General features: G+C 37.4%; 2 protein-coding genes across 3 annotated transcripts in view; both read left to right on the forward strand.

Annotated features, from left to right (window-relative positions):
* Positions 1–1,979, forward strand: part of SOGA3 (SOGA family member 3) — a 69,430-nt gene extending 67,451 nt beyond the window's left edge. Inside the window, exon 8 of the mRNA XM_047759056.1 lies at positions 1,853–1,979. The gene's annotated coding sequence lies outside the window, so the exon portion shown is untranslated. The remainder of the gene's footprint in view (positions 1–1,852) is intronic.
* On the forward strand, positions 1,959–14,548 carry KIAA0408 (KIAA0408 ortholog). 2 transcript variants are annotated; one of them, XM_047759035.1, is made up of 5 exons: positions 1,959–2,093; positions 6,412–6,771; positions 6,859–6,938; positions 9,238–10,567; positions 13,386–14,535. In XM_047759035.1, the coding sequence occupies exons 1-5, from the start codon at positions 1,959–1,961 to the stop codon at positions 13,533–13,535; spliced, it is 2,055 nt and encodes a 684-aa protein (XP_047614991.1). In that variant the 3' UTR covers positions 13,536–14,535. The 2 variants fall into 2 exon arrangements, with proteins under 2 accessions (XP_047614991.1, XP_047614998.1); XM_047759042.1 differs by lacking the exon at positions 1,959–2,093 and adding an exon at positions 3,151–3,245 and having other exon boundaries at positions 13,386–14,548.
* Positions 14,549–19,841: the final 5,293 nt, after the last annotated feature.

Here is a 19,841-nt window from a genome sequence, read left to right on the forward strand (position 1 = left end):
AAAGAATCTGTAGCAAATTTTTTGAGAGAAGAGTAACTAGATAGATCACAGTATTATTAGGGTGTTTTTGAGGATGGAGCCATCTATTTAGCACTGACATTTTGTTTTGTCTTGTTTTATTTTATTTTATTTTTTAGGGCTGCACCCAAGGCATATGGAGGTTCCTAAGCCAGGGGTCGAATAGGAGCTGTAGCCACTGGCCTACGCCACAGCCACAGCAGTGCAGGATCCGAGCTGTGTCTGCGAACTACAGCTCACAGCAACACCGGATCCCCCATCCACTGAGCAAGGCCAGGAATTGAACCCACAACCTCGGGGTTCCTAGTTGGAGTCGTTTCTTCTATGCCACAACAGGAACTCCAGCACTGACATTTTAAATCCTTATTAGTCTATTATAATTCACTAATAGATTGCAGCTCAAAAAATATGTGTTCCAAACAGTTTACCAGTCAGATAAGCATATTCAGAACAGTCTGACAAAAATTAAATGTCTTCAGTGTTTATCTTGGGATAGGAAATATGCAGCCGTCTTCTGTGACTGCAGAATGCATTCCACGATGCCAGCACCCAGGCAGCCATTGACTCGAGACCTTTGCTCATAACTGGCATCAGCTGCCACCTGGTGAGGTCAGGGCATTTTGGTCATGGCCTAAAAACTGAAGAGTTAGATTTCTTATAGGCATGATGATTTTAGAGATTCAAACATTTTAATCATGCTTTTCTATCCGTTTTGTTAAAAAAGTATCTTTAAATCAAATTATACTTAAAACTTTTAAAAAATGAAAAAAAGTATCTTTTATTAAAAAATTATTTTCAGTGGAAGTCGGAGCAAGATGTTTTCAAGCAAAAAATAGGAGAAATTTTAAATTTCTCAAATCACTTTGCATTTCAGTTTTCATTTCATCTTTTTAATAATGCTGTGGATATCCACCATTTTTTATGTTAAATAAACTAAATCTTAGATATTTTAGATGATTTAGAACAGAGTTACCAATCAGGTATTTTAGAGTGCATTTTCAAATCCTGAATACACATACCCTAACTGCTAGAAATCTAATTATTGAGGTTTTCCCTACAAATTGCTAAAAATGTTTTCTTCAGGTCTCTGTATTCAGTATCCCACATAGGTTCTGGCATATGGTCTATTAAAAGGGAAAAAGAACATGGATAAGTTTTAACATATGCCTTTCAGTATATTTTTGCTGCTTTTACATTTTACTTGGTGAAATAAAATGATGAAAATGTGTTTTTATGCTCTAGTTTGGTTTTGTGCTGATACAGCAGTCCCAGATTAACTACTAATGTTGGTGTTTTATTGCTGTAGTAATCACATTTGCCATGGGCTTGAACTCTTGAGTATAAAATTGAGACTCTAATCCAACACTTGTCTCAGCACTTTAAGTCACCGAAATATGTACTCTGGTTGCATCAGAACAGAAGCAGTAACTCTATTGCAGCAGAATCTACAACAGTTGTATAGATGTCACTTATACAATTGAATTTCATATTTCTACTCTTAGATATTTATGAAAAACTCTACTTTAGATTAGGTGGTTAGTTAAAGGAATACTTAGGTCTCACATGTGCATTTAACCATCTTGTCCACTGTAATTTTGCTGTCTGGTCTCAGAAAGGCAGGAAAAAGAAAACAAAAAAAACATTAGGGAAGTACTTTTTTTCTTACTGTGTTAGTTTCTCCTTAAGCAGCTTTTTTTGTCATCTCTGCTTTGAGTCCAATTTTCCTATAGTTTGTTTATGTCAATGGCTCTTGACAAACTGATAAAATGTTTCCAGAAAGCACATGGATTTGGAACTCTCTCTTGTGATGTTTATATTAGGCTTTATTTTAAAGGCAAGTGAGACTGCTTCAAATAAAACAACTCCAAGCTTCCAAGAAACAGTTAAGAGAAGACAGAGACGAGCAGAAACACCCCTTCACCAACACTCGCACGGTTGCCATGGACCTACATAAGCAGTGGGAGAACACAGAGACTAACTGGCACAGGGAAAAGATGGAATTACTGGACCAGTTTGACAATGAAAGGAAGGAATGGGAAAGTCAATGGAAGGTCATGCAGAAGAAGATAGAAGAGGTACAAGTTGATTTGTTTTGAATAATTGGAAATTTAAAACTCAGAATGCAAAATGCTTTGGTTTGGTTTGTATTGGGAACTTAACTTTTTATTTTTCTATTCCACCTAAAAGATGCACGTCTCAATGACATTTACTAGACCCAAAACAGCATGACCTAACCCAATGGCATTGCCGAGACTAATATTTTATAGACTTGCATGAAAAGTAGAACTTGAAATATCACTCTAAAGTGTATCAGTTTATTATTTTCTGACTCGCGTGCCTTGGTATCCAGAGTGAGGTATGTATTTTGCATGAGTTTTCAAATATAGGATGCAGATGAAAACATAAGAAAAACATTATTACTGGAACATATTTTAGCAAAATTATAATTAGGCATTAAAATACAGATCTTTCCTGAGCTGATTTATGAATAATGTCTACTAAAGGAAATTACATATTTGATAATTCAGTATAATCAAAAAGAGTGTCATACATCAAAAAGAATGACAGTGGATGTGGTTTTTATTCTGGCAAGATGTGCTACATTTATTGGCACATATATTAGGAAATGGGTTATGAAAAATGACACGCTGTGACACTGATACAAATAATCATTTTATCTCCTCAGCCTGCTGGGCCTGGAAGCTTTCCTTTATCTGTATTGCTGTATATTAAGCTTGTTCCAACTGAAAATTATTTATACTTATCTTTCTTTCTTGTAACATGCCTGCTATTGACTTATATGGTTTTGTGCACGTTGCCAAGGCAGTTATTTTAACAGACTCTTTGGCCTTTATTCACAGGCAATCAAAGCTGGTGCTTTATGTGTTTATAGTGCAAATATTTTTCTTATTAACAGCCATATAATTGGTTGTGAATAAAATACAAATTGGCATGCTAAAAGGAAAAATTAAAAAGAGTAGTTATTAACTATTTCTTTAAAATAGACCTGCGAAGGCAGGCATGTTGTAGACGATTAGAGGTTGAAAGGAGAATTTACTTCTCATTCTTCTATACTTTGGAAAGTGCTTTTTGCTTGCCATCTTAACTCCTCCACCCAGATGCTCAGACTGGATCAGCACGGAGATGGCTAAGTCAAAGCAAAATCCACAGCTCCAATCCAAAACCTGAAGTCATGGGTCATTGGCTCCAAAGGTTTGGAAGTTTTGGTTAGTAACAATTTCAGATAATTCCAGTATCCAAGCAAACTAAATAAAGGAGTCAGGATTAGTCTAGATAATTAATTAAGCCATGTAGATAAGACAATCTGCTGTTTGGTTAAATTTGTTATTGTTAAATAGTTATTCTGACAGCTTTATAGATTCCATCTATGGAAAATACTAGCCTTATCAATTAGCAGGCATTAAACATACTTTAAACTTAGGATGATAGACCATAAAAATACTGTCCTCTTCCGCATCAAGGAGATGGAAGGGCTAGAATATTTTTCCTTTATCTTCGATAGCAGCTCTGGTGCTGTTTTGACACTCTGCCTGCAGTATATAGCCCTATACCCAGGAATATGTATAGAAAATGTGCTTACCCAGAAAACTCATCGATGATGCTCTTCAGTAGTGAATACTAGCATTGTGCTCCCCTGATCATACTAATATGTATAGTCAGCTTTCAGTGGGGACTGGAGACAGGTTCCAAGACCCCCCCACCCCCATGGATACCAAAATTCACAGATGCTTTCAAGTTCCTTATACAAAATGGCATAATATGTATGTTTTCTTTTCTACTCCCAGCTTTGTACTTGTAAGAATGTACCTTTTTTCTTTTTCTTTTTTTTTTAGGGCCATACCCATGGCATATGCAAGTTCCCAGACTAGGGGCTGAATAGGAGCTGATGCAGCTGCCGGCCTACGCCACAGCCACAGCAATGCCAGCTGCCGACCTACACCACGACCACAGCAATTCAAGATCCAAGCCACGTCTGTGACCTAAACTGCAGTTCTCAGCAATGCTGAATCCTTAACCCACTGAGTAGGGCCAGGGATTGGTCCCACATTCTTATGGATACTAGTCGGATTCCTTACCACTGAGCCACAATGGGAACTCCTGTAAGAATGTACCTTTAATACATTCCTTTGGACACACACAAAACTGGGAGTAGAAAAGACTGAGGAAAACAAGAGGAAATTATCCTCAGGTGTCACAGAAAATCCAAACAATCTTTTTAACTAAAATTAAAAATCGGCACTTGAAAAAATATAACATGCCACAAGCGTAATAGACTATATTTTTTTTTCACATTTATTCCTAAGTTCTGTGCATTCAATCAGATACAACTTGAAGTTCCCTGGTGGCACAGTGGGTTAAGGATCCAGCTATTGCCATTCTGTGGCTCGGGTCACTGCTATGGTACATGGGTTTGATCCCTGGCCCCAGAATTACCATATGCTGATGGCACAGCCAAAAAATAAATAAATCACACATAACTTATTAAGCCTTTTATTGGAAAAATACAGGTTTCCATGCATATAACTTAAGTGATTCCAAGTAATAATTGCATCTAGTGAGAGGATCAACGTTTAGTATTAAGATGTCAATGACTCTTTGTTCAGCCACAATCATCACCTTCTTTTAGTATTAAGATGTCAATGACTCTTTGATTATCCACAATCATCGCCTTTGCTATTGCAAAACCAAGATGTATATACCTGGATCATTTGAAACCTAGAATAATCCAGATAGAAATCCTGGCTAGAGTTAATAGGTGCCTGTTTTATTTATCTTTATTTCACTTTATTTTTTTAACACATTGCAATCTTTCCTGCTTGTCTCCTTTGTTTGAACTATCAAATAACCATTGAAAAGGGCTGGGTACCAAGTAACACAGGTTTCCTTATACAAAATAAAGGGTTTTTCCCTCAATAATATAATGTCCATTACCTGAGTCCCCAAGAGAATTTACAATGCGAAATAAAATTTCATGTAAGGTCACGGATGCCAAAACTAGAAGAGAATGATGAGAGAAGAAAAGGAAGGCTCATATGCGAAATGCTGGCTAACTAATAAAATTATCAGATGCATATTTTTCAATATTCAGTAAACAAAAGCAAGCCTATTTCTCAGAAATGGCACTTTCATCCTTGATTGTGTAACTGAAGCAATTTTGTCTTCACCTATGGCTCCTCAAAAGAGAACAAAGGCACCAATAGCATCCGTAGATTTAGCATGGTGCATTGGAGGGTTGCTTCTTATAATGTCCCCCAAGGTCAGCCAAAAGGATAGTGCCCCAACAGTTCAGTGCAAATAATTTTACAGAGGCCAAAACGGTTGATTCATGGCTGCAATTTGATGCTATCCTGACAGATTTATGAGTTTACAGAGCAATAAATACAGTGCATATCCTTCGGGCATTAACTGTGTATGGTGCTTCTCTCATCTGAGATTTGGGTAAATATTGAGCAGCAATAAATCTGTTATTATATTCCTTGAATAGTAGATGCAGTGCAGATATAGGTTGTGGCTGTAAAAAGTAGTTATTTTAATAGTTCTCCGACAGTCTTTGGAATTTCACAAGCTTTCCCAGAACTCAAGCCTGAAGAGAAAGCCACTTCCACTATTTAGAGGTGAGCTAAGTGCCTGCAGGTCAAACCAAATTCTCATGAAATAGTTTGAGGCCCACTTTAACATGGACTAATACATGATCAAAGCCTTAAATTTCTATTCTATTACAGGGTCACATTTGTTTTAATTAGGACAAGAAACTTTTTCTGAATGTGTATAGCCATGGGCAGTAAAACAAAACAAAACAAAACAAAACAAAACAAAAACAAAAACTGAGTAATACCTAGACCTCACCAACATGATTTCCAAAAGAAACATCTTTTGACTCCAATATATTAGAGAAAAGAATGAGCTGAGTTACTATATATGAGATTGTCAACTATTTACAGTTAAATACTAGCATAAAAGAGGGATCATCTATTTTAAAAATATAATCCTAATGTTAAACTCCTGCTTTTCTCTGAAAGGAATTCAAAGAGCATTGACAGTCATTGACTTGGGGCATTCCAATTTCTTTAACAGTGCTTCTATATCATCATGACATCTAGATATAAATTCAGGTTTGTGTCATTTCTGAGGGAGTTGATTTCTACCCAGGAAGACAGAAATTACCACCCATGCTTTTACCTACTAAAAGTCTTTATGGTTCACCAAAGTTGTTCAGGTTAATCCAGATTTTCAAAGCACTGTTTGGAAGCATAAGCATTAATCCCCTGGGTACACAGTAATATGGCAAAGAGGACTGAAAACAGTGTGCTTCATATCAAAAAATATTGACCAAGTGGATTGGGGAAATCTTTATCTTTGTTTTCCCTACAGCTCTGCCACGAAGTAAAGCTTCGAAGGAAAATCAACATGAGTGAGCGTGCTAGGATCCCTAATTTCGATCGTGAGAAGACCATTCAGGATAAAATGGTGGAATCTTTCCCAAATGACCCCAGTTCAGGACAATGTGAATTGATGGGGGTGAATAACAGGGATGGGCTGGGAAAAAAAGATAAAATGGAGCAGAGCTTACTCAGTGAAAGACAGCCCATGTGTAAAGAACAAAAAGCAACCAAAAAATCCAAAGTAGAGTTTATAGATGCTTTGGCCTCAGACAACCAAAAGGAAGGTGAGACCTGGCCGGACCTGAAGACTTCTGAAGAGAGTGAGAGCTGTTCTGGAGCCCTCCACACAGTAAGTAAGACAGGACTGGCCTAGAACTGTTTCTAAAGAAATATTTACATTTCAAAGAGCTAACGTGTTGTTGCTTCTACTATAAAGGCTCTTGAAGAACTTGCTAAAGTTAGTGAAGAATTATGCAGCTTTCAAGAGGAAATACAAAAGCGGTCTCACCACAAAAGGTAGGCTGGAACATCTCTGATGATTGTTCTGTTGAAAACTCAAGAAGAATATTGTTTTCAATTAATGAATCCAAACCGCCTTTAGCTTCTAACACTTTCGTTAGTGGGAATTCATAATGTTATTAAAACCTGTTACCCTAGATAGAAGATAAAAACTTAAATTGTATATGGCTCTGTTCACTAATTCTCAAAGCAAATTTTTAGTCTGACTATGAGGCGTACTTTACTTTTTTGGTGTTTCATTTAGTTATGCTCACAATAATAAATAATAAATTAACAAGTATACTTAGATGGAGTTCTTTTTAATGTTGAGTATTTGGCCATGGAAGCATATATTGGGTTAATCTAGTTAAATACATCTCTAAACGATGTCGAATTTAACATGTGATGTTGTAATTGTATAGTGATGTTCTGCTGAAATGTTTTGAGTCATTTATTTCTCTAGATTTATTATGTCTATAATGTAAGCCTTCATATTTTCAGAACAACGTATTGTAAATATGTACACACATTTATGCGGTGCTATGAAGTGCTGCAGTTCAGAAACAACTATATAAAGGGTAAGTTTTAGCCAAGTTGAAAAATAAATTGGTATTTTCTACAATTTAAGAAAAGATGAACTGTTCTAGGATCAACATTTATCTCCAGTATACTTCTCTTAGAAAGCTACAGCACCGTGTACCCTTCTTTTTCTTTAGCTCTTTGGAAGCTCAGAGAGAATTTTGGTACTGATTTACAACAGATTTTCTCACTCAACCATGTTTTATACATAATTTTGCCTTCCACTCTCCCATTTAGCCTTTGCCTATTATTCTCTTTTGAGTATTTATCTGTACTTTCTTATAAGCTATAACTTGAAGAGACATAAATATGATTTATATTTATCAATATAATTAGTTAACACTAATTTATGAACCCACATTTTTGCTACACTTAGGTTTTGACTTTAGTAAATCAGAAAATTCTGGGGAGTTCTCATTGTGGCTCAGTGGCTAATGAACCTGACTAGGATCCATGAGGATGCAGGTTTGATCCCTGGCCTTGCTCAGTGCATGAAGGATCTGGCATTGCCATGAGCTGTGGTGTAAGCCACAGATGTGGCTCGGATCCCACATTGCTGTGGCAATGGTATAGGCCAGCGGATACAGCTCTGGTTGGACCCCTAGCCCGGGAACCCCCATATGCTGCTGGTGCAGCCCTAAAAAAAAAAGAAAAGAAAAAAAAAATTCTTGCTTGCCAGTTTTATCTTGCAAACCCTACTAGGTATAAAGTTCTGTCACTTCATAGCCTTTAGAAAAAAGCAAAATCCCTTAATATGTAATTCAAAGTCATTACACTTCGACCTATGTTTCTCTCTTATTTTCCATCATCCTTCCCACTCTGTTTCATATTCCATCCAAAGTACTCACTGTTCCTTGAATAGCCACACTATTTTCACTGCAGCTCACTTTGTCTCTATGCCCTTTACTCATCAAAAAAAAAAAAAAAATTGTCACTTTTCTTTCAGGCCCAAATAACACTTTCCATGTTGTGTTCCTCATGTCTCTTTGTGCTTTGATTTAAATTTCTATCAATACTACTTATAATGTTATTTCAGATTCATGAGGGGGGACTTGAGCTCAGAAGACATAATGAATAGGAATTCAGTAGGCAAAGCAGAGGTACAGAAATGGCAAAAGAAAACCTATAGTGGAGTTCCCGTCGTGGCACAGTGGTTAATGAATCCGACTAGGAACCATGAGGTTGCGGGTTCGATCCCTGCCCTTGCTCAGTGGGTTAAGGACCCGGCGTTGCCGTGAGCTGTGGTGTAGGTTGCAGACGCGGCTCGGATCCCGAGTTGCTGTGGCTCTGGCGTAGGCTGGCGGCTACAGCTCCGATTCGACCCCTAGCCTGGGAACCTCCGTATGCCGCTGGAGCAGCCCTGGAAATGGCAAAAAAAAAAAAAAAAGAAAAAGAAAACCTATAGAAATGACAACTGTAATAGCAGATACCCAAGAGACAATACGCAGTGTATTCTGTGGGTAGGTGAAATTTCAGGTAATTTTAAAAATGAGTGACACAGTTAAAATATCTTTAGTTCAGACTATGTATGTAGAGTCTTGAATACAACACAGAGGCAGGCTTTATCTTGCAGTAAAAGGGACTTGAAATTTTGGACTAGGGGATTTATATAAAAATGATGTTTGAGGAAGTTTAGACTCCTTTTCCTATAACAATCCATTCTTTTAGCTACAGTGTCTTTTAAGAGCTTATCATAAATGAGGTTATCACTAATATACCGTGTTTTACAATTGTTTAGGATGAAGTCAGATTCTTTTCTCCAGGAAGTCCCAAATGTAATTAATATGCCTCATGGAGATCACATGATCAACAGCACCCAATGCATTCCTTCAACCAATTTTGAAAAAGAAAAACAAAAAAACAGAAAGAACCTGAGCTGTACTGATGTTTTCCAAAACAATTATAAGAAAAAGGGTGGAATTGATATAATTGATCTGCAGAGACATGAAACTCCACCAGTTCCTCCTCCAAGAAGCACATCTCGAAATTTTCCCAGTTCATATTCTGAACAAGCCCATGAAAGTTTGAAGGAGAGTTTAGACCATAACATCTGGGTGACCCAAGGTCAAAGTGAAAGGAACTGCACCCCTCGTTTCCTTTGGAGGCAGGATGAGATGCCTACACTGTGTCTAAATGAAGGCAAGACTTTGAAAGATGGCATCATGTTTTCTCCTTCCGCACCCAAAACAAAAATAGATAACACTGCTTCATGCAGTGAAAATGCTGAACTTAGGACGTGGTCGTGTGACATTGGGATAGGCGTAAAAAATAGATCCTCTACATCGTGGTTTCAGAAAACCTGCTCTAGTCCCAGTAAGCCAAAAGATGAAAAGGCAATCCCAGATCACCCTGTTAAATCTCATCCTGATCCGCACAGACGCAATGACAGTAGCTCCTCAGGGACTCAAAGCAGTGGCCCACTGAGAAATTTTAGTTGTGGCTTTGAAAGGACTACTAGGAATGAAAAGCTGGCAGCAAAGACTGATGAATTTAACAGAACCGTATTCAGAACAGATAGAAATTGTCGTGCAGTACAGCAAAATCAAAGCTACTCAGAATCGCCTGAAGATCTTCAGCCCCATGATTCCTTAATAACAAGTATAGGTAACGTGTCAGAAAGTGACAGTGTTTCTGACATTCTGAAAACCAGTGCCCCCATGCCTGTGCCCAAGGAAAACGTACCTGATAATTCCACCCAGAAGTCCGCAGCCAGCCTATTTGGACAAATGCAGGAACATGGAAGCCCTAGCAGTTATCGTAAGAGGCTCCATGAGCATGACTGGAGACCCAGCAATTTGTCTGGCCGCCCAAGATCAGCTGATCCCAGGTCAAATTATGGTGTGGTGGAAAAGCTGCTGAAAACCTATGAGACATCCACAGGGTCTGCACTGCAAAATTCTAAGTGCTTTCAGACTAATTGGACCAAATGTAATTCTGATGTCAGCTGTGGAGCCACATTAAATCAGCGTTTAGAAAAGCTCCAGATAGAACAAGAGCTTCTGCACAAGACAGCTATGTGTGGAGCACGGCAAGTGAAGCAAGTAATAGACTGGAAAAAAGTAACAGAGGTGAGGAAACAATTTGACATATTTTGGTAGAAGTGCATCTGTATTTAGCAACAGCTCAGAGTTCAGTCAGTTGCCCATTCATATAAATAGAATGTAGGCACATGTTTTGACATCTTAGTTCCTTGACCCTTCATTTGTGAATAAATATAAACCTTAAGATTGTAACTCAACCCGAACTTTTAAAAGTTTAGTTTTTAAGTATGGGTTTAGCACATTGTAACTTTTATTTAAATCCTGAAATAGCATAACATAATATAAAAATGGACTTAAGAACCTCAAAAAGATCCAATATTTTTTGTGAGTTTCTTTCTTGAAAAAATACTTTGAATATGCATTTGTTAATTTGAATAATTTTATTCTAATAAAGTGTTTATATTCTTAAAAGCATACGGGAAGTATTTTAAAACTAATGTGTACTTTTCAGTTATTAGCTGTGATTGGTTCGGTCATTCCTAGAATTTGATTCATGTTCTTCCTCATGAGATTAGTTACATTAATATGAGTTTGGGTAAAAAATATCATTTAAAATAGTGCCTCATGAAGTTCTCTTTATGGCGGAGCTAAAGAGCAGTACATGGAAATAACAATGATATTAAAGTGTTAAAAAAATTTAAGGTCATTATTATTTGTATAAATTCTTTACATGAAAATTGCCCTCTCTCCAAATGGGTATTTAAATAAGTATTACCTTTTTTGTTGTTGTTGTTCCAGTTTGCTTGCAAAAGAGTATGAGCTTAGTTAGAAGAGAAAAGGAGGTTAAACAGATTGGTATTCACATTGAAGAGCTATTCCCAAGTCCCTTTATGTATAATTTACAAAAATTTACAAGATGACCCTTTGTTATAATTAGCCAGGGTTTCAAAAACCCTAGTTTTACATAGCGTGATGTGTATGCAACATAGTTTTAAGCTATGCAAGTTGCCTCCTCCTGGTGTAAAAAAAATTATTTTTATGAGGGTTTCAAGCCCTACAAAAATATCATCTTACATCCTTTTTATCAGAAAATTTGCCTGTTTGCCCAAAGTACAAATGGTTATCTTGCTTTGTATTTCTGTTTTTTGGTTGAGCCCATAAACACCTGTAAGGTCTTGTGGCTTCTGATGGGGAATGAAAGCACATATATAATAACCAGCCAAAATTCTCCTTAACTAACAAATATTACTAAATAGTGCCCATTTTTGTACTGATTGAGGGTTTGGGAGAGGTCCTCCACTGCAGATCCTTAGGAGTAGTTCTCCATCCCCCCTCTCCACGAACAAGTTTAAAAAAATAAGACTCCAAGGTGAGAAAAAGCAAATGCAAGTTACTGTCATGGAAATGAAGGCCGTCCTTACTCCTCATCTCAGGTGAAAAAGCATGGGCTTTGTTAAGAAGATCGAAAAGGACCAAAGGCATAAAAATGTATCATGAAAGTTTTAAATTGTTTTTTAATTGCAAGGGTCCTACAATGCTTTTATTCCATTGAAATAAGAAAGAGAGGTAGGAAGAAATGAAAGAGAAGGGAAGAGAAGGAAAAGGTTTTCAGTCATTAGAAAACACTAGGAATAGATCACAAGTCTTTCTTAGCAGTTAGAATGGATTTACATTTAAAAGTATTTTAATGATAATTTTGAAACTTTTCAGAGATAGTAATGGTGATTATTAGCAGGAAAAAAGATAGCAATAGATAAATCCTTCATAGTTTCTGTGCCTTTTAACCTCAATAACTTGCTATAAAATAACTGGGTGAAATTAACTCCTCTTTAAATTATTATCTTTTCAATTAAAAAAAAAATTTTTTTTTTGGTGTGCCCATAGCATTTGAAAATTCCTGAGCCAGGGATTGAATCCTCACCACAGCAGCAACCTGAGCCACTGCAGTGACAACACAGGATCCTTAACCCACTGCATCACAAGGAAACTCCCTAAATTATTATCTTTAAAAAAAAAAAAAAAAAAACACTTGGAGTTCCCATTGTGGCTCAGTGGTTAACGAATCCAACTAGGAACCATGAGGTTGCGGGTTCTATCCCTGGCTTTGCTCAGTGGGTTAAGGATCCGGTGTTGCCGTGAGCTGTGGTGTAGGTTGCAGACTCGGCTCGGATCCCATGTTGCTGTGGCTCTGGCGTAGACTGGTGGCTGCAGCCCTGATTCGACCCCTAGCCTGGGAACCTCCATATGCCCTAGCTGCGGCCCTAGAAAAGGCAAAAAGACAATAAAATAAAATAAAATAAAAACTCTAAAGTATCCTGAAAGCCGACTGAGAAAAATCTTTAGGGAGTTCCCATCGTGGTGCAGTGGAAATGACTCCGACTAAGAACCATGAGGTTGTGGGTTCGATTCCTGGCCTTGCTCAGTGGGTTAAGAATCCTGCGTAGCTATGAGCTGTAGTATAGGTCACAGATGCAGCTCGGATCCTGCATTGTTGTGACTGTAGCTCCGATTTGACTCCTAGCTTGGGAACTTCCATATGCCATGGGTGTGGCCTTAGAAAAAGCAAAAAAAAAGAGAGAGAGAAAGAGAAATCTTTAGCTCTACCATATCAAAATTATCGAACATAAACTTTTGAATCCCGAACTCACGGTTAGATCTAAAAAGAAATCAGTTGTAAACTTGTCAGTGTGAGGAGATCAACAGGATTATCAAATGCCATGTTCATATTAAAAGTGAATTGTTTTGATTCAAGACCACAAATACCCTCTGTAATTTTTGCTGGTTTTTCTTGCTCATATATATGGTCATAATGAATCCTATATAAATATGGTCATATGATCCATAATATAGTTAGCTCATTGTATGCACCTGAATAATGAAATGAACATCTTCATTTGTGTCTTAGGAACCGATGGCAGTGAAATCCTCACATGGAAAAGGATTTTCCCGACCTGCTAGACCAGCAAATCGCCGTCTCCCATCCAGATGGGCATCCAGATCTCCATCAGCACCCCCTGCCTTGCGGAGAACTGCTCAAAGCTTTACCATTTCTTAGCGATCAGAAGCATCGATGGTCTGAGCCTCTGGCCCGGCTTACTAGATTTCAGAAGTCCCATTTGCCAAAGAGAGAGTTCAGAGTGTTATCAACCAGTCCAGTGTCTTCTGTATCTTTCAAGATTACTGGGACAAACAATTTAAATCTTAACCTCCCATCAGTCTTCAGTGTTTTTAATCTATGATATAATTATCTTCCTTATTTTGATTTCTTAGATCTGAATTTTTTAATGCCATCCTCATTAATTTGATTATGATTTAAGTTGGAACAATGTACTATAGTGTATATTCTAACTTTCTTGCAAGTGGCAGAAAGCAAGGTTATGTGCATGGCCATGTGTTTGTAGGTGCATGTGTTGATATAGGAAGTATCTTAGTATGTACTTAGATAAGAACAACTTATGTGCTAGTGTTGACTTTGAAATTATAACATGTATACCTATATATTCTTTGTGTTTCTTTAAAATTTTTAAAAATATACAGTATTATTTATATTTTGTATACCTTTGAATAGGTATCCACTTAAGGCTTTTGAGGGATCCCTGGCCCCAAGGACATTTAAAAATAATTATACATGTATCTAACATTCGTAGATTTCTACCTACAACTCACAGTTTCTTACCCCATACAAGGATAGTCTAATACCATTGATCTCCTTGTCCACTCTTTTAAATAAATAAAATTGTTCCAGGTTTAACAGGTCAGCCTTCTAAAGCCAATATGAAATGTTCAAAAACCTTTTCTATATCATTCAGCAGTCTATCACAGCTTTAACTGGATACTTGATCCTCAGAGGAAGCATCCTAAGACCACTTTATAAACGACGTGACTAAATAATGAATTTATTTTGGCAATTTCACTAACAACATTCCTTAGGTGGGGATATGAAAAGAAATTCAATTATGCTGAGTTCTACTTTTTGTTAAAATTTTAGTAAGCTTTTTGATCGTCTACTTTGTTTGGAGTCATGCAGATTAGGAGGTAAGTCATTTACTTTCTCCTTTTTTAATCTTTCCCCAAAAATGAATAGATAAAAGACTAATTCAATTTCTTATTAACAGGAAAATCAGAAATGATATTTCATTGAGACCTGAATATAATATATTCCTTATAGTGTGCTACATTTTAAAAAAAATGGCCTTAAATTAATCTTTGGCATCCATGGGTAGCATAAAGAACGTAATTTTTTTTTGGCCATAATTTTCAAACAGTGCACCCATAAATAAGATCTATATTAAAAACTGACAGAAATATGAATGTTGAGGTGCTCAGAATTCCACATAGAATATCTCAGAAGCAACTTTATTCTCTCCATTGTCCCTCTCCATAAAACCATAAAACCCACTAGGCTATTAGATGGTAATTCTTTTATTTCTTTTCTTTTTTTTTTTTGGTCTTTTCTAGGGCCGCACCTGTGACACATGGAGGTTCCCAAGCTAGGGGTCTAATCAGAGCCTTAGCCACCGGCCTATGCCACAGCCACAGCAACTCGGGATCCAAGCCGCGTCTGCAACCTACACCACAGCTCATGGCAATGCTGGATCCTTAACCCACTGAGCGAGGCCAGGGACCAAACCCGCAACCTCATGGTTCCTAGTCGGATTTGTTAACCACCGAGCCATGACGGGAACTCCCATAGATGGTAATTTTTTTTCAGCTTTTCTTTTCCTGCCAAAAAGATTAAGGAATTCTTATGACAAAATATTTGAAGAGCTTTGTCCTTCTGATATATCCTAACAGTTTAGAGAAATTTACTTCATTACACCATGGCTGAAGGTAAAGTAATTAATTTTCAAATCCCAGACTGCCTTAAAGGCTCAAGACTGTTGCACGGTTATAGACAGATTCGTACTTTCCAAAGGAGAGTTGCTAGGAGTTGAGCAGAATTAAACTTCTAGAATGTGAGATTGGTAGCAGATGGTAAGTAAGAGCTGTAGATCCACTTTTCTTTTCCTTTTTTTTTTTTTCTTGGCCCCCACCTGTGGAAGCTCCTGGCCCAGGGATGGAACCCGAGCCGCAGTTGCAGGAAATGCCACAGCTGTGGCAATACCAGCTCCTTAACCTGCTGTGTCAGAAGGGAACTTCCTAGATCCACTCTTTTAATTCTTGTTTCTTTCAGGAATATCATTTTCCATAGGAAGCCTATCAGAGAAAAGTAACCTAGACACCAAGTAATGTCACTTATATAATACGCTTTTCATCTAGAAGAGAGAAAATACTGTTGAGGTGGTAGCCTGTCGGATAAAACGATGGACCTGTCGGGAAGATGCTGCTGTGTAACACTGGGGAGCCTGCCCAAGGACTGTGTGATGTAGCTGTTCCTCTCCTTCACTGTATCCCAGGTAGTCTGTTGGGGATCTGTGGATCCTAACTTGAGTGACAAGTCACAATATTGAGGATTGTTTTTCCTTTAGACTCCTGACCTCACCCTGTGATTACTAGAACAAAATTTCCAGGCGTGGGGAGGGAATCTTGAGTCCTTAAACAAGGCAAAATATTTGATGATTGGGGAGATTTGGAAGCTGTGACATTGATTGATATCTTAATAGATGGGTATCATTGGGTAGTCATGTTACGTCTTTGGAACTTGCCTTTGTTATCTGTAAATTAAAAGGATGATATTGTCAGGCTTCACAATTCTATGCCACTTTTTCTATGACCATTTGAATAAAATAGCAGGACACATTTTAATATGTTGACAAAAATCATAGAATATTAGAGCTATATTAGAGAGAAAAAAACTTAGCATCTAGTCCATATCCTTGATTATAAAGATGAAGAAACTAAAACAAAGATTATTTGACCATTTTGTTTTCTCTTTTAAAATATTTTACAACTCTTAATGGGAAAACCTATCAGTTAAATGGAAATTATCCTTGAAAATGCATTTTGGGTGTGTGGCGATTTTTAACCAGTAGTTTTTCTACTTTGGATGGGCACTTTTCTTCCCAAACAACATACCCTTTATTATGCCATTATTGCTGGATTTAAGGAATTTGTAAACATCTCAGAAGCACTTGATTAAAAGTTTTCCCTAGCAGACTTTTGGGGAGGGAAATCTTATTTTATTTCAGTAGAAGTTTGCTAATATTATAGGTTGATCTCAGAAAGGAGTAAGTACAAGGCAGAGTAGAGTTCTTGAGTTTCTATGTGTGTGTGTGTGTGTGTGTGTGTGTGTGTGTGTGTGTGCACGTGCATTCTTGCCCAAGTTCTCCACATTGCCTTATGCTCAAAGCCAAAAATAAATGAAGTTTCATCAGTCAAATTAGCTGAAAATTATCCGTAACTTTCATTTATTTTTACGTAGAAGATGGCCAGATGTTATCATGCACAAAACATGCAGAGGATTTAGCCAGACTCCATGTCATCCTGAGAAAACACCTGGACCTAAAACAGAGAATCTGCTTCCCTGCAAATATTTTTTGAATTATTTTTAGGCACACTTGCTGACAACTACTTTGAGAATGAAATCTCATGGCATCTGTGTACATCAGGAATATTTTTATTTTCTTCCTTTTCTACAGTGACACTCCAGCTGAGAGTTTTTTAAGGTCTAAATTCAAATATATACATAGCTTAACCCAGCTTCTCCTAAAATATCTCTAGATAGTAGAATCTAAAGGCCAAGCCTATCTGAATTCCTGCACCCAGCCATATGGTTTCTCATATACTAACACAATTTTGTGCCATTTAACCTTATTAAGTCTGATTAAGTTTAGTTTGAGAAAAGAAGACTCCTCTAAAGTTTGCTTTTACATGATGAAATTAGTTAAATTATTTTTAGACGTATTCGGATTTCTAGTATGTACTATTTCACTTCCGTTTTAACACATTTCTTCTTAAGTACCTTTATCAGAATCTAAAACCATGATTTATTCATTTTACTGTAGCCCAGAAAACACGCTCTGTCAAAAAATGAGCTTCATAAAGTAAGAAAATCAAAACAAAGAAAAAAAAAAAGATAGGGAGAGGAGATTTAAGGCAAGTATCTACTCAACATTTTTTGCTATGGGAATTTTTCTGATCATAGGAAATAATCTTTTGTCTATGTGGGAAAAAAACATCATAAGACAACATCTGATACACATTGCAATGATCTCATGCATCTAATAGGTAAGATAGGAAAATTCTGAAAAAAAAAAAAACTTTCGCTTATATCAAGCTATGATGGAGTCTAGAAGAGTCTAGAATAGGAAGAACCTTAGAAATCACACAGAGCAATCTTATCTAGAGGAGAGAAACCTGAAACTTGGTGAGATCTGCAAGGCTGCCAAAGTTACAGTGACAGGAACCCAGAAAGATTCAAACATCAGTGTTCCGCATCTAGGACTTGATGGTTTGCAAAGCACGTTCATATTTCTCGACTTGTTTACTTCTTCCAACAAATTTCAAGGCAGGCTTTGTGATTTCTCATTACAGAAGGGAACATTAAATAGCCAAGATAACAGAATAAAAATTTCCCAAGGTAACACTTGGAAACTAAGAGGTGGCTTAATTTTGTCTTTCGATGATATAAACCAAGATTCATCATTCATGAAAAGATATTTTTCAAGAAGTTTCATCAAAATAATTTAATTTGTGATGCCTGTGCTTAAATATTGTATAAGTTTTTGTATGTAAGCCAAAATCTTGTAGAGCATCAATTGAATCCTGACCTCTCAATCTGACCTCTCAATCTTCAAAAGAATCACAGAAAATGTTCATTTTATATGACTTAAGTGCAATAAATGCAACCATTTCCCTTGGAGCATGTAGTTATTTCCAGTTTATAATATCACTCTAAAATGAATTATGTTCCAGCAATTTCTTTTTGAGGCTCTATTCTCCAGTTAAACTATTTACTCATGTAATTTCATAAAAATAATTAAACAAATTTAATCCAGCTATTTGGTATCTGCAGATTTTTTCTACATAATGCTCTTCAGCCTCAAAATAACACCAAATTACATAGCCTGAACTATAAATTTTTTTATTTTAGTCTTTGCAAGAAATGTATTAGGAGTTCCCGTTGTGGCTCAGCAGGTTAAGAACCCGACATAGTGGGCATGAGGATGCGGCTTCAATCCCTGCCCTCGCTCAGTGCGTTAAGGATTCAGCATTGCCACAAGCTGCGGTGTAGGTCACAGATACAGCTCAGATCCTGTGTGGCTGTGGCTGTGGCTGTGGTGAAATATGTTAATATTAACCCAGTAAAGGAATCTCTGAGTTAATATCTAGGGAGCAAAATAGTCGATTTGCAATGAAAGCTAGAAAACCACAGTTTTAAAAGGCAGTTACTTGAAGCAGAAAAAGGCCAATAATCTCTGTGTGTTAAAATTTAGGAGAGATATCATTGGGAACGAAGATTCTGCTCTAGAAATGCCAGGCAAGGAGAAAGGAGCTGAGACCAGGCATGCCAGCTCATTATAAAGGAAACTAGTGGTGGGGTGGTCCAGGGACCCAAAGCTAAATGAATTCATGTCCTTTCCAACCCAGCAAAAGCAAGCACCAGCCTTTCCCAGGCAAATTGAGGGCCTGGGGAAAGCATAACCTCAAGAATTCCAGGGCGGATGTGCTGAGGGGTCAGACAGGTGGTCATCCTCAAGAAGCTTCCCCATACAGCATGAGAGACCCCACACTGAGTCTAGGGCAGGTTAGGAATGAAGTGTCCAGAGAAGCAGAATCAAGATACTAGGTCAAGAAATCCAGTCCTGGGAACCAGCGTATAGGAAATTTAAGAGAAAACTACAGGTTGGGAAGGAAATTTCCATTGGAAATAGGCCTGGAGAGTTTTTTTCCTTGGCATACCATGTCCTTGCCAAAGATGGGAGCCAAGAATACTTGGATAGCAAGTGAAGGAACCAGGTGTAGGTAACTAGGAGTGTAACCATCAGGAAGCTGCAATAAGTGGAGGATCAGCACAGCTTGAGCTCTCATCTGGGATACTTTAGGAACTAGAAAAGGCAGCTGGCCAGCTGAGGACCGCACTCTCGGATTTTAAAGGACAGGCATAGACGATGAGGTGTGGACTGATATTCCTTCCTTCCTTCCACCTTTTTATTTTTACTTTATTTTTTTAATATTTATTGATTTACAATGTTCTGTCAATTTCTGCTGTACAGCAAAGTGACCCAGGTATACATATATATATATACATTCTTTTTCTTACCTTATCCTCCATCATGTTCCTTCACGAGTGATTAGATATAGTTCCCTGTGCCACACAGAAGGATCTCATTGCTTACCCACTCCAAATGCAATGGTTTTCATCTATTAACCCCAAACTCCCAGTCTCTTTTATTGGGTTAAGGGGTAAATAGTTGAAGGG

Source organism: Phacochoerus africanus, chromosome 2, assembly GCF_016906955.1.
Source record: "Phacochoerus africanus isolate WHEZ1 chromosome 2, ROS_Pafr_v1, whole genome shotgun sequence".
In the NCBI taxonomy this organism is placed as follows: domain Eukaryota; kingdom Metazoa; phylum Chordata; class Mammalia; order Artiodactyla; family Suidae; genus Phacochoerus; species Phacochoerus africanus.

What these genes read in the sequence shown, in the direction of transcription:
- KIAA0408 (XM_047759035.1), top strand. Translation starts at nt 1,959, where the DNA reads ATGGACCTACATAAGCAGTGGGAGAACACAGAGACTAACTGGCACAGG. An exon ending in GTTCTGGAGCCCTCCACACA is followed by an intron (nt 6,772 to 6,858) that starts GTAAGTAAGACA and finishes TCTACTATAAAG; the next exon opens with GCTCTTGAAGAACTTGCTAA. An exon ending in ACTGGAAAAAAGTAACAGAG is followed by an intron (nt 10,568 to 13,385) that starts GTGAGGAAACAA and finishes TTTGTGTCTTAG; the next exon opens with GAACCGATGGCAGTGAAATC.